Consider the following 12,865-nt stretch of genomic DNA (forward strand, 5'->3'; position numbering starts at 1 on the left):
ATGGTGGTGGGGGATGAGTGTTCAGACCCCTGGGCTCTCACTTGTGGGGTCCTCAGGGTTCCATCCTCTCCCCCAGGCTTTTTCATATCTATATGAAGCCGCTGGGAGAGATCATCAGGAGGTTTGGACTGGGTGCTCATCAGTATGCAGATGACACCCAGCTCTACCTCTCCTTTAAATCAGAACCAGTGAAGGTCCTGTGTGAGTGCCTGGAGGCGGTTGGAGAATGGATGGCGGCTAACAGATTGAGGTTGAATCCTGACGAGACGGAAGTACTGTTTTTGGGGAACAGTGAGCGTGTGGGTGAGGGGGATTCCCTGGTCTTGAATGGGGTAACTGTGCCCCTGAAGGACCAGGTGCGCAGCCTGGGAGTCATTTTGGACTCACAGCTGTCCATGGAGGTGCAGGTTAACTCTGTGTCCAGGGCAGCTGTCTACCAGCTCCACCTGGTACGCAGGCTAAGACCCTACCTGCCCGCGAACTGTCTCGCCAGAGTGGTGCATGCTCTAGTTATCTCCCGCTTGGACTACTGCAACGCGCTCTACATGGGGTTACCTTTGAAGGTGACCCGGAAACTGCAATTAATCCAGAATGCGGCAGCTAAACTGGTGACTGGGAGTGGCCACCGGGACCACATAACACCGGTTCTGAGAGATCTGCATTGGCTCCCAGTACGTTTCCGAGCACAATTCAAAGTGTTGGTGCTGACCTTTAAAGCCCTAAACGGCCTCGGTCCTGTATACCTGAAGGAGCGTCTCCACCCCCATCGTTCAGCCCAGACACTGAGATCCAGCGCCGAGGGCCTTCTGGCAGTTCCCTCATTGCGAGAAGTGAGGCTACAGGGAACCAGGCAGAGGGCCTTCTCGGTAGTGGCACCCGCCCTGTGGAACGCCCTCCCATCAGATGTCAAAGAGATAAACAATTACCTGACATTCAGAAGACATCTTAAGGCAGCCCTGTTCAGGGAAGATTTTAATACATAACGCTGTATTGTTTTTAACACTTGATTGGGAGCCGCCCAGAGTGGCTGGGGAAACTCAGCCAGATGGGTGGGGTATAAATAATAAATTATTATGAGATTTGATGATCGGCTAAGGCTTTGGCAGGATGCCAGATTGTTATTGAGAGAGTTGGACGGAAGGAGAAGCTGGAGTCTTGCCAGAGCTTTGGCGGGACGCCAAATTACTCTCTATCTAGACTCAAACAATAGCAAAAAAGGGAGAGAAGATGGCGTGTGACGCAGTTGAAATTACAGCCTCATTCTCTGGTAAGACTGTATTTCAACAAAGTCTCTCCATATCTTCAAACAAGCTGATACCTTGCCAATAATAATTAAAGCCCTCCACAAAGGACCGCACCATTAAACATCAAATTCTCAAGTTTTTTTAATGAAGTTTCACTTGCATTCCGTTTAATTAATTGAATCTTTCTCCATGAGGCTTGCCAAATCATGAAGTAGGTGTCAGTACTGCAGTGTTTCATTCTTTCATTGCACAGTGTGACACTGTGCCTTTAATTGCCTAATTACCTAATGTATTGTTGTGTGAGAACGGGAGCGATTTCTATATCTCCTCCTCCTCCTCCCCTCTGGTCCTTGCATCTGGCTTTTGCTGAAGGATACGGCTGCGTGAGTCAGCTCGTCGCTCTGTGGACTTCTGATCTTCTCGATGCTGCTTTCCAGCCAGAGTCTGCTTCTGCTGTACTCTTCTACTACGGGCGAAGTTCCTCACCATTCGGACAAGTGAGGGAGGGCGTTGGCCCAACAGCACTAAGTATAAAAAAAGATGAGACGCTCACCTCACATCTTCTGTAGCAGAGCGACAAAAGTCCTTTCAAAGTCCAAATTCAAATCTTTGTTGAAAAACAGGAATGCTCCCGCTCATGGCGTTGGCATTGGAGATTTTCCAATTCGTGCAATGCTAAACACCCAGCGCCCCTGCCTCCACTGTAGCGAGCGGCAGATATCGGACGGCGTGCGGGTGAAGGCACGTGCGCCCCATCCCTGCGGGGTTCAACAGGGATAATTACCCCCAGATTCACGTTGTTTAATTGCACGGCTAGGGTCCGGTGTCCTGGGAAAGCAGCCAAACGCCATAGGCCATCACATCGGAAGTCTTCTCCAAAGTCTTTTTTTATATTTTCTCTCTGATAGTAAGAGCCGACAGTGAAAAGGAACTCTCTCTGAAGGGGTGGATCTTCATTGGGGGTTTTAAGAAGAAGTTGGATGGTCATGGGTGCTTGAAATGAGATTTCTGGAGGGGGTTGGACTAGATTCTGAATCTATGATTCTATACTTCACCCTGGTGTGAGATCTTAAATTGACTTTTTAACAAGTGAAATTTTATACACATTCCATGTGCTGATTTGCTTTCAACCCCGTATGAATTATTTGGTGGGCCATGAATGAATCTTTTCCCACATTTCAAACACTAAACCGTTTCCTCTCTTGTATGGATTCTGTGATGAGAAGTGAGATTGGCGCTGTGACGAAAGCTCTTTCCACATTCGAAGCACTGATAGGATTTCTCCCCCGTATGAATTCTTCGATGGCAAGTGAGATTGGTGCTGTAACTGAAGCTCTTTCCACATTCAAAGCACTGATAGGGTTTCTCCCCTGTATGAATTCTGTGATGAGAAGTGAGATCACCACTCAGACGAAAGCTCTTCCCACATTCCAAGCACTGATAGGGTTTCTCCCCTGTATGACTTCTGTGATGCAAAGTGAGATGTGCGCTGTGATGAAAGCTCTTCCCACATTCCAAGCACTGATAGGGTTTCTCCCCTGTATGACTTCTTTGATGGGAAGTGAGATGGGCCCTCTGACTGAAGCTCTTCCCACATTCGAAGCACTGATAGGGTTTCTCCCCTGTATGACTTCTTTGATGGCAAGTGAGATGACCACTCAGACGAAAGCTCTTCCCACATTGCAAGCACTGATAGGGTTTCTCCCCTGTATGACTTCTTTGATGGGAAGTGAGATGGGCCCTCTGACTGAAGCTCTTCCCACACTGCAAGCACTGATAGGGTTTCTCCCCTGTATGACTTCTTCGATGGCAAGTGAGATCACCACTCTGACGAAAGCTCTTTCCACATTCCAAGCACTGATAGGGTTTCTCCCCTGTATGACTTCTTCGATGGCAAGTGAGATGGGCCCTCTGACTGAAGCTCTTTCCACATTCCAAGCACTGATAGGGTTTCTCCCCTGTATGGATTCTTTGATGGGAAGTGAGATCACCACTCACACAAAAGCTCTTCCCACATTCCAGGCACTGATAGGGTTTCTCCCCTGTATGAATTCTTTGATGGGAAGTGAGATTGTGTCTGAGACGAAAGCTCTTTTCACACTCCAAGCACTGATAGGGTTTCTCCCCTGTATGGATTCTTTGATGGGAAGTGAGATTGGTGCTTTGACTGAAGCTCTTTCCACATTCCAAGCACTGATAGGGTTTCTCTCCTGTATGAACTCTTTGATGGGAAGTGAGATTCTGGCGGTAACTGAAGTTCTTTCCACACTCCAAGCACTGATACGATTTCTCCCTACTCTGTGTTCTTTCGTGTGAAGTGAGGCTATTCCTTCGAATGAAGCTCTTTCTTTGACGGGAGGTGCACTGGGAGCTCTGACGGATGTTCTCTCCACACTCTGAATATTTATATGACTTCTCCGCTATGTGGATTCTGTTGTGCTCCCCCTTGTTCTTCCCTTCTAATTTATCACCATCTGCAATAAAGAGAGAAGCTAATCAGAGTCTCAGGAGGAAATGGGAACTCCAGATTATTGAACAATGTTAATGAATGCTTGTGATAGAGGAAGAACAGAAGAGAATTAGATGTGAGGCCTTACTATAGGTTTTACTGTTTTTGTTTTCTGGTATTAACTGAGATATTTATTGGCTTTAATCTGGGATAGATTTTGTTCTGGCTCAATCATGGAATCCACTCCATCTCCAATCACAACTTATATTATGATCCAACAGGGATCCTTACTGAGAGAGTCCATGATCCCAAGATTCTCCTCCTTGACTTCTTTATGCAAAGCTCTCTGGTCAGGATTCAGCAACGTCCATCCCTTGTCTGTGAAACAAACAGCAACATCTTCACCTGAACACTCCCCATCAGAAGGTATCTCAATCTGGTTGGTCAAAATTTAAATTGACAGATGGCAATATATACAACTTAGAAGTATATTCAACTCAGATAAAAAGAAAGGATTTGCGAAAGAAGATTTGAAATTTAAAGTCACAGTGATACAGAATAACAAGAAATTGTTATCCAAAACCTATAGTCTTTTATTGCACTGGGAATTGATGGAGGAGGAAATGAAAGAAACGATGATTAGATGGTCTCAGGATCTCAGACATACTATCTATCTAGAGCAATGGGAGAAACTCTGGCGAGAGGCTATACGATTTACTGCCTCATATACAATTAAAGAACATTTTGTAAAGATGTTCTATAGGTAGCATTTAACGCCAGTTAAGCTGGCAAAGATATACAAATTGAAATCCAACCTCTGTTGGAGATGTGGTGGAAAAATAGGAGCAACAATACAGATGTGGTGGAGGTGTGAGGAAATTAAGAAATTTGGGATAGTAGTGCACGAAGAACTAAAGAAGATGTTGAAAATATCAATAACAAAGAAACCAGAGACATAGCTCCTTGGATTGAGAGATGAAGAGATACCACGGGGGGGGGGGGATTTTTCTATATGCAAGTACTGTGAGGAGAATCAGAACTTACAGGGTTAAACAGTTCTGTGTGACGTCTCACATTCTGAGGTGTGGTTTTGTTCACATACGGGAATCTTTCTTTGTGTGTGAATTACTTTCGTTTTTAGCTGTCAAGCCGAGGAGATGTCCGCTCGATCTCCAGGTTGATTTATGATGTTTTTCTGTACAATGATTAAAGACTTCTTAGATGAGCAAGAAGCCTGCGTACAGCCTTGGATTTATCACCCACCCAAGGCACGACCGCTGCTGTGAAACTCGGCTTGGAGCCAGGAAGACAGCTTAAGGCTCACAGTTGGCACGGAGAGTTGGCACAGGAAAGTGTGGCGGACGCCATTACATTCCACAAGTACAGCTGCTAGAATAGTGATTGCTGCTCGGTGGAAGTCACAGACTATACCCACAAAGGAGGAATGGATTTGTAAACTAGATGAATATTTAATTCGGGCAAAATTAACTGCTATAAGAAGAAATGGATCCAAACTACAAGAAAGAAGATTCCACCTAACAGTAAGAGCTGTTCGACAGTGGAATTTGCTGCCAAGGAGTGTGGTGGCGTCTCCTTCTTTGGAGGTCTTTAAGCAGAGGCTTGACAACCAAGTGGAAATGTTTTGATGAATATATGGCAAAATATTGCTCAAGGAAAGATACGCTAATATGCCTAGATTAAAATGTGAAGCACTTGTTACCGGAAAATCCGAGGGCTCTCTTGGACAAATGAAGACACCAACCAGAGCAATTCAGAGCAAAACAGCAGCCAGTAGGCTCGGTCTTTATTCAGAGGAAAGACTGTCGTGACAGGACTCCCACCGCCCACGAGGTGAAGCAAGATGGAAGCCCCGAACAAAGGGAGACCCTAACTTTTATTAGTTACTAATCCCCTAAGCTACACCCTCAGAATTACATCATATTTACATCATGATTATATTAAAAATAGGAGGAGTCGAGGAGGGGCTGCACAGGTAATTCGAGTGTCCTGACACCTGGCCGGAGCCTCCTCTCCCCTCCCCACATGAGTCATATTTAAGAACAAAGGGAAAGGGCGAAGTTTCCTGCCCCCTGAGGGGAATCCGGTCACAGTCCTTTGTGAGAGTCCGCGCGGAATACACTAAAACATGCAGTTCATTGTATCCCTGATAGCCTTCTGTCTGAGCCCATCACAATGGCTATCAAGGTTGTCACATCAACTGGGAAGGGCCGCAGAGTACGTGACTGCTCGGTCAAGGGATTATGGCTGCCCAGTATCAGGCCACCCCCCTTTGATAGTCCTTGTAATATGTAGTAAAATAAAAGTGGTCCGGTGAGAATCCGAGGTATGGCTGATTTTTGGTGAATTTATAAAGAATACTGTTCTTGAAGTTCGAAGCACTTTCGCTTTCCGGAAGCAACTTGCAGCATTTTGATTAAATCAGTCACGGTCGATTGAACTCGGAAAATTTGTATTGAAAGCTGTCAAAGGCAAGGGAAAAGAGCGCCTGTAGCCTGCAATACCTGTGTGGCCGCCGCAAGGGGCGCTGTTCGATAACGCTGATTGGCTGAGGCGGCCGCCGATTGACCCAGAGTTCAGGCGGCTGGTCTACTCGTAATACAGATAGGGCGATGCGGAGTGTTATAGCGAAAGGCTGTCAGGCTAGCGCTTCCTTATTTACGGAAGGCTTTTTAGAAAAAGAGATGGCCCTCTAAAGGGACATCTCTTGGGTCAAGGGGGATGCGTGCGTGTGTGAGTGTGGTGCTTGTGTATTACGTGTGGGTGTGAATGAAAGGGGGGCCTCCGGCGACATGATGGAAGAAAAATTAGTAAGGAAAGATAATAAGAATATGAAGATGATTTGAGAAGGTTGTAGAATGCAAAGATTATTGTAAATTGCATAATGTGGAGGAAATCCAGTGGGGAGGAGGGAAGTGGGAGGAGGGAGAAAAGGATAATATGATGGATTGAGGAAATAGAAATGTAAATGTATGGGGGGGGGAGGAAATGGTGTTGGCTTTGGTACATCTGTATTGTAAAATAATATGTGAAAACCAATAATAATAATAATAATAATTAAAAAAAATTAAAACAGGAAAATATTTACATTTATACGTAAATCTCTTTCTTCACTTTGAACCCCCCCCCTCCCATTTTCATGATAAGACCAGCTTTGTGTTGTTTCATTGGTAACAGAAGCGGAAAAATGACTATTACTCACTTAATCTAAGCACAACGGCCACAAGAGCTCCAGTCTAGGCATTTGGCTCTGCGATGTTGAATGTTCTCTGTGCTCTCCTGTTTCCCCTTTTTTTGTTTCAGTTGAAAGCAATTCATGGACCCAGAACTCATACACTGACCACTAATGATGAACTATATGTTATAGATACTCCTGCAAATTTATTCTGCTATGTTTGAGATATACAGACTCAGCCCACATATTTGTATCATCTATTATTCCTATGTTCCCTGTTTTATAAAGTTAATAAAAGTTATACAAAAAGAAGAGAAAAAGGCAACACACGGAGGCCCCATCTGAGTTCACACTGCACAGCAGGATCAGGTTCCTTTAAGGAGTCCAGTGCTGCGCGATGGATCAGTGAGTTGTCAGACATTGGTAGGGCATTCAGATCACAGAACTGGTTTTAGACCTTTTGAGCTGCCAATACATCGTGTTGGCCGGAGAGCTGTGATGTATTCCTAGCTCAAATTGCCTGCAGATGACAAAGGCGCAGGCAGGCAGGTGGGGGAGCCCGAAAAGGTGCTCCCCTTCTCCATCCGCCTGCCTGCCTCCCCCCCACCCCCTAGCTGAGCAAGCCCCAATTCCTCTCTGGCTCCATCCATCCAGGTCCCCATCTCCATTCCCCTGAAACTCACCAGATCTCTTGGAGGTCCCTGGGAGGGAATGCTCAGAGGTTGAGAGGAGTGATGCAGGAGACAGCCGGACCAGGTCAACCGTCCATCTTCCCCCTTCCATCCTTGCTAGCTTTGCAGGATCTGTCTCTTTCACCCTTTCTGAGGAGTCAGTGAGCCAAAACAAGCTGGAGGGTCCTGGGAGAGAGGAAGAAGCAAAGGGAGCCTCAGAGGCCCTGCAAGGATTCTCCTGCCCTAGATATTCTCCTGCCCCTGGAGAAGCACAAATAGGGCAGCCCCTTCTCATCAGAAGCCCCATTTGTAAACATCTCCAGTGCTTGCAGTTTCCCGTTTGCTAATCACCCCACTTCATAAGGATGGCAGGGTCTGTCCAGTAGTGACCTGAGAGTTGATCCCATTGAACTCATTGGGGCTTATGAACAGAACTTGGTGCAAAAAACAGTCACCACCCTGTCCCTAAGCCTGAAAACTGCAACCCCAGAGCATGGGCAGAAAATAGCAGAGTAGCTATTACAGTGGTACCTCAGGTTAAGTACTTAATTCGTTCCAGAGATCCGTACTTAACCTGAAACTGTTCTTAACCTGAAGCACCACTTTAGCTAATGGGGCCTCCTGCTGCCACTGTGCCGCTGGAGCACAATTTCTGTTCTCACCCTGAAGCAAAGTTCTTAACCTGAAGCACTATTTCTGGGTTCACGGGGTCTGTAACCTGAAGCGTATGGAACCCGAGGTACCACTGTACATGTGCTGTAGGTGCCTGCATGCTGGGTTCTTTGTATGCAGAGCCCAGTTCACAATCTTTGAGCTCTCTCATTGCAAGCCAGGCAGATGTGGCCATATTTGCCTCTTGCATGGGGACCAAATCTTTGGGGAAGCTTTTCATCTCCAATTGGTAGGAAAGAGGGTTCATTAACCTGCTGGTGGGGGGAGGTGGCTTTTCAGCCCATCAATTCAACTCATGCTGGAATATCTGGTGGGCTGGATCTGGAGCACAAAGGGTCAAGTTCTACTTGCATGAGCCCTTGTGTTCCTTCTTCAAACTCATTAGGCAGGAACGTCAGAGGTCCAATCTGAGAGTATTTCATTCTGGGCTTCTTATGGCAGAGCACAGAAGGCATGTAATCCGTTCTTTTCAGTTCTATCAAGTAGGTCCTTCCCCAGATTTCTCAAGTGCAAGGACCCTGGGCTGTCTGATTTATGGGGTTCCTTGGGGTCCAGGTCAGCTGACTAGTCAGGATTGTCACCTGCAGAGTATATGTCAACTAAAGGATAATAGTCTGCCTTGGATTGAGGACTTTTTGGAGGTGTTGCTGAATGTGGAAGCAGAGGAGCTGGTGGTGCCACATTTCTGAATAATCTTGAGACTGATACACCACTCCTCCATAGATATTCTCTGTGCTTAGACACCATATTCACAAACTTTACGCTCCTCTTGTGACAAGATTCCCAAAGGCTTAGGGTAGCTTGAGAGAAGTAGCTTATTTTGAGACAGCACCCATTTCCAATTCCTTTTTATGAAAACCCTCTCCCTAGTTGGTTTGGTTTTGGCTTTTGACAGGACATCAGACCATTTGATAACCTTGCATATTGTTTCATATTGATATAGGGATCTGGTGTGCAGATTCTAGCATAGTACAAGCTTCTTAGTGTTCTGTCTGGACCCAGAGCATGAGCTTCTCTTAAGTAAGTTAAAAAGTATTTTCAAGTCAACTTTTTAATATTGCACTATTTTTTAATTTTTTAACATTTTTGCTCTTCTTTGTACTTTTAGACCTCCTTTTGCCATGTGGACGAATCAAACCTCCCTTATTGATCTATTTTTAATGGTATGGAAAGAGAAATTGTTGTATTATCTGGTTCCACAGACTCTGCTAGATTTTATTCAGAAGGTTCTACAAGTACCTATCAGGATGGTAAGAACTTTATTACAGTCAGCCAAAAAGGATTTTAAGTGTTCCATGTCCTCTGTTAGTACTACAAGCAACCCAGTGACTGATAGTCCCTCTTTGGTCCCAGAAGTTTGGGAGTAGCAGTCTTTTATACTTGCTTTAATTTTGAATTTTGCTTTCAGATTAGTTCCTCTACTTGTTTAGCCTGAATTTGGCCTTGAGTCGCTTGAGCTCCTGGTCTCAGTGCCAGAGATGACTTAGCAGTTGAGCTGCCTGGGCCCCAAACCTCTTTCTGCTCATCCTTAGAGCTGCTGAGAGATCCTATAAGGTCAGTAATAGGATCTGGCTCCTGCTGTTTCTTAGCCACCTCCTCATTTTCCTTATTCATGTAAAATTGAGTAATTTTTGCTTCTGCTTTCTTCAGAGAAGCTCTCTTTGGAGGAGGGTCTGTGGCACTTGGGGAGAGAACATACATTTTGTAACTACTCCATGTCAACACTGTCTTTCCCCTTAATTCCTCATGAAGTTTCCTTATACCATATGCCTTATACCATATACTGATCACTGCACAGCAGGGTCAGGTTCCTTTAAGGAGTCCAGTGCTGCGCGATGGATCAGTGAGTTGTCAGACATTGGCAGGGCATTCAGATCACAGAACTGGTTTTAGACATTTTGAGCTGCCAACACATTGTGATGGGCAGGGAGCTGTGATCTATTCCTAGCTCAAATTGCCTGCAGATGACAAAGGAGCAGGCAGGCAGGCAGGTGGGGGAGCCCGAAAAGGTGCTCCCCTTCTCCATCCGCCTGCCTGCCTCCCCCCCACCCCCTAGCTGAGCAAGCCCCAATTCCTCTCTGGCTCCATCCATCCAGGTCCCCATCTCCATTCCCCTGAAACTCACCAGATCTCTTGGAGGTCCCTGGGAGGGAATGCTCAGAGGTTGAGAGGAGTGATGCAGGAGACAACCTGACCAGGTCAACTGTCCATCTTCCCCCTTCCATCCTTGCTAGGTTTGCAGGATCTGTCTCTTTCATCCTTCCTGAGGAGTTGAGGAGCCAAAACAAGCTAGAGGGTCCTGGGAGAGAGGAAGAAGCAAAGGGAGCCTCAGAGGCCCTGCAGGGATTTTCTGGCTGGAGGGGAAGCCTCCCAATATGTTGGGGGCCCCACCCACAGCAAAATCCCTGCTTTATCTCATTTCTGGCCAGAGAACTTTCCCTCTTCACCCTCCATCCCTCCATGTTCCCATCTCCCCTCCCCTGGAACTCACCAGATCTCTTGGAGGTCCCTGGGAGGGAACGCTCAGAGGTTGAGAGGAGGGATGCAGGAGACAACCTGACCAGGTCAACTGTCCATCTTCCCCCTTCCATCCTCACTAGGGTTGCAGAATCTGTCCCTTTTATCCTTCCTGAGGAGCCAAAACGAGCTGGAGGGTCCTGGGAGAGAGGAAGAAGGAAAGGCAGCCTCAGAGGCCCTGCAGGGATTCTCCTGCCCTAGATATTCTCCTGCCCCTGGAGAAGCACAAATGGGGCGGCCCCTTCCCAAGAGAAGCCCCATTTCTAAACCTCTCCAGTGGTATAGAGTTGAATGTGGTCAAAAATGTGATGGCAAGAATAAATATTGACATCCTAGGCATCAGTGAACTAAAATGGACAGGGATGGGCAAATTCAGTTCAGATGACCATCTTATCTACTACTGTGGGCAAGAATCCCGTAAAAGAAATGGAGTGGCCCTCATAGTTAAGAAAAGAGTGGCAAAAGCTGTACTGGGATGCAATCTCAAAAATGATAGAATGATCTTGATACGAATCCAAGACAGACCTACAAGAAATAGAGTACAGATTTCCAAAGAATAGCAAGGAGAGACAAGAGGGCCTTCTTAAACGAGCAATGCAAAGAAATAGAGGAAAACAATAGAATGGGAGAAAACCAGAGATCTGTTCAAGAAAATTGGAGATATGAAAGGAACATTTTGTACAAAGATTGCCATAATAAAGGACCAAAGTGGAAAGGACCTAACAGAAGCAGAAGACATCAAGAAGAGGGGGCAAGAATAAACAGAGGAGGAGGGGGAGGAGGAGGAGGAGAAGATATCCCGCTTTATCACTCCCCTTCAGGAGTCTCAAAGCGGCTCACATTCTCCTTTCCCTTCCTCCCCCACAACAAACACTCTGTGGGGTGAGTGGGGCTGAGAGACTTCACAGAAGTGTGACTGGCCCAAGGTCACCCAGCAGCTGCATGGGGAGGAGCGGAGACGCGAACCCGGTTCCCCAGATTACGAGTCTACCGCTCTTAACCACTACCCCACACTGGCTCTCCAGAGGAATTATACCAGGAAGATGGAGGGCACAAGGAGAAGGGGACGACAGAGGACGAGATGATTGGACAGTGTTCTCGAAGCTACCAGCATGAGTTTGGCCAAACTGCGGGAGGAAATAAAACACCACCTAACAGGGTGGATCCAGTATCACCAAATAAATGAGGTCTTCAAAGCTGACAAGAAAGAGGGTTTTGCAATTTCAGTATTGGATAAAGATTTACTACAAAACAAAACAAAATTAATTTTTAAAATCTATGGAATCTTACTGGAGTGGGAGGACATGGATGAACAGGTAAAGGCGGTAATGATCAAATTGGCTATGGGTTTAGGGAAACCTATTCAAGTAACATCATGGGGGAAATTATGGAAGGAGAGTTGGAATTTTACGGCTTGTGAGGCAATAACAGAAAATTTGATAAAGATTGTCAGGGTTACTTCCAGATCCTAGCTCACAGAGGATCACGCTAGCCAGCGGTTGTTGATTAAAAGTCTTTATTGAGTTACAGTCTCCATTCTCGAGCTGCTGCGTGCAACCCTACGCCTTATGCTTAGGTCGGCGAAGCTCCTTCTGAGTCTCCGCCCCTTGCGCACCAACTTAATATCCTAGCCCTGCTCCACCTTTTCCGCCTGACAGTTCTCCTCTGGGTCCCTCTGCCCCCCTGGGTCTCTCCCTTCCGGGATTCTTCTGACGCTGACCCCCCTGACTCCCCTGTCTCCTTGCGCCGGGCTTTAGGACCTGGCTCTCTTTCCGGGCTGCCTACTGCGCCACCTTCCTGTGCATTTGAACTTGGCGCGCGCGCCCAACCTTCCACTTTCCGTCTAACCGTCACTTCGCTCCCCGATGAAGGTGTGGCCACTCCTGACTCGTGCCCTCCCTCCTGTTGCGAGCTGCCAGCGCTAGCTCCCAGGCGCTCTTCCTCTTCCCTACTCTCTGGCGGTGACGTAGGTCCCGATCTCCAACTGCTCCCCTCTGAGTCCCCTCTGGCTCTTTCTTCCTGGGGTGTCCCCCTAGTCTCCCCCCTTGCCCTTGCCACTGGTGCTCCTCTTTGTGAATCTTCTGATTCACTGGACAGACTCGGAGATCTCGGGTCGTCG

At 46.8% G+C, this 12,865-nt stretch overlaps 1 protein-coding gene across 1 annotated transcript in view; it reads right to left on the reverse strand.

The window, feature by feature from the left end:
- The window catches only part of LOC309537622 (uncharacterized protein), a gene marked incomplete at its 3' end in the record, with an annotated part of 45,140 nt that extends 34,275 nt beyond the window's left edge, over nt 1-10,865 (reverse strand). Inside the window, exons 1-3 of the mRNA XM_082232512.1 lie at nt 10,721-10,865; nt 10,355-10,528; nt 2,504-3,718 (exon numbers count right to left, since the gene is read on the reverse strand). Of these exons, the coding sequence (XP_082088638.1) occupies nt 2,504-3,718; nt 10,355-10,528; nt 10,721-10,820 (1,489 nt within the window). The 5' untranslated portion in view covers nt 10,821-10,865. The remainder of the gene's footprint in view (nt 1-2,503; nt 3,719-10,354; nt 10,529-10,720) is intronic.
- Nucleotides 10,866-12,865: the final 2,000 nt, after the last annotated feature.

The sequence above is a fragment of the Podarcis vaucheri genome (assembly GCF_965113315.1).
Source record: "Podarcis vaucheri genome assembly, chromosome: 7".
In the NCBI taxonomy this organism is placed as follows: Eukaryota; Metazoa; Chordata; class Lepidosauria; order Squamata; family Lacertidae; genus Podarcis; species Podarcis vaucheri.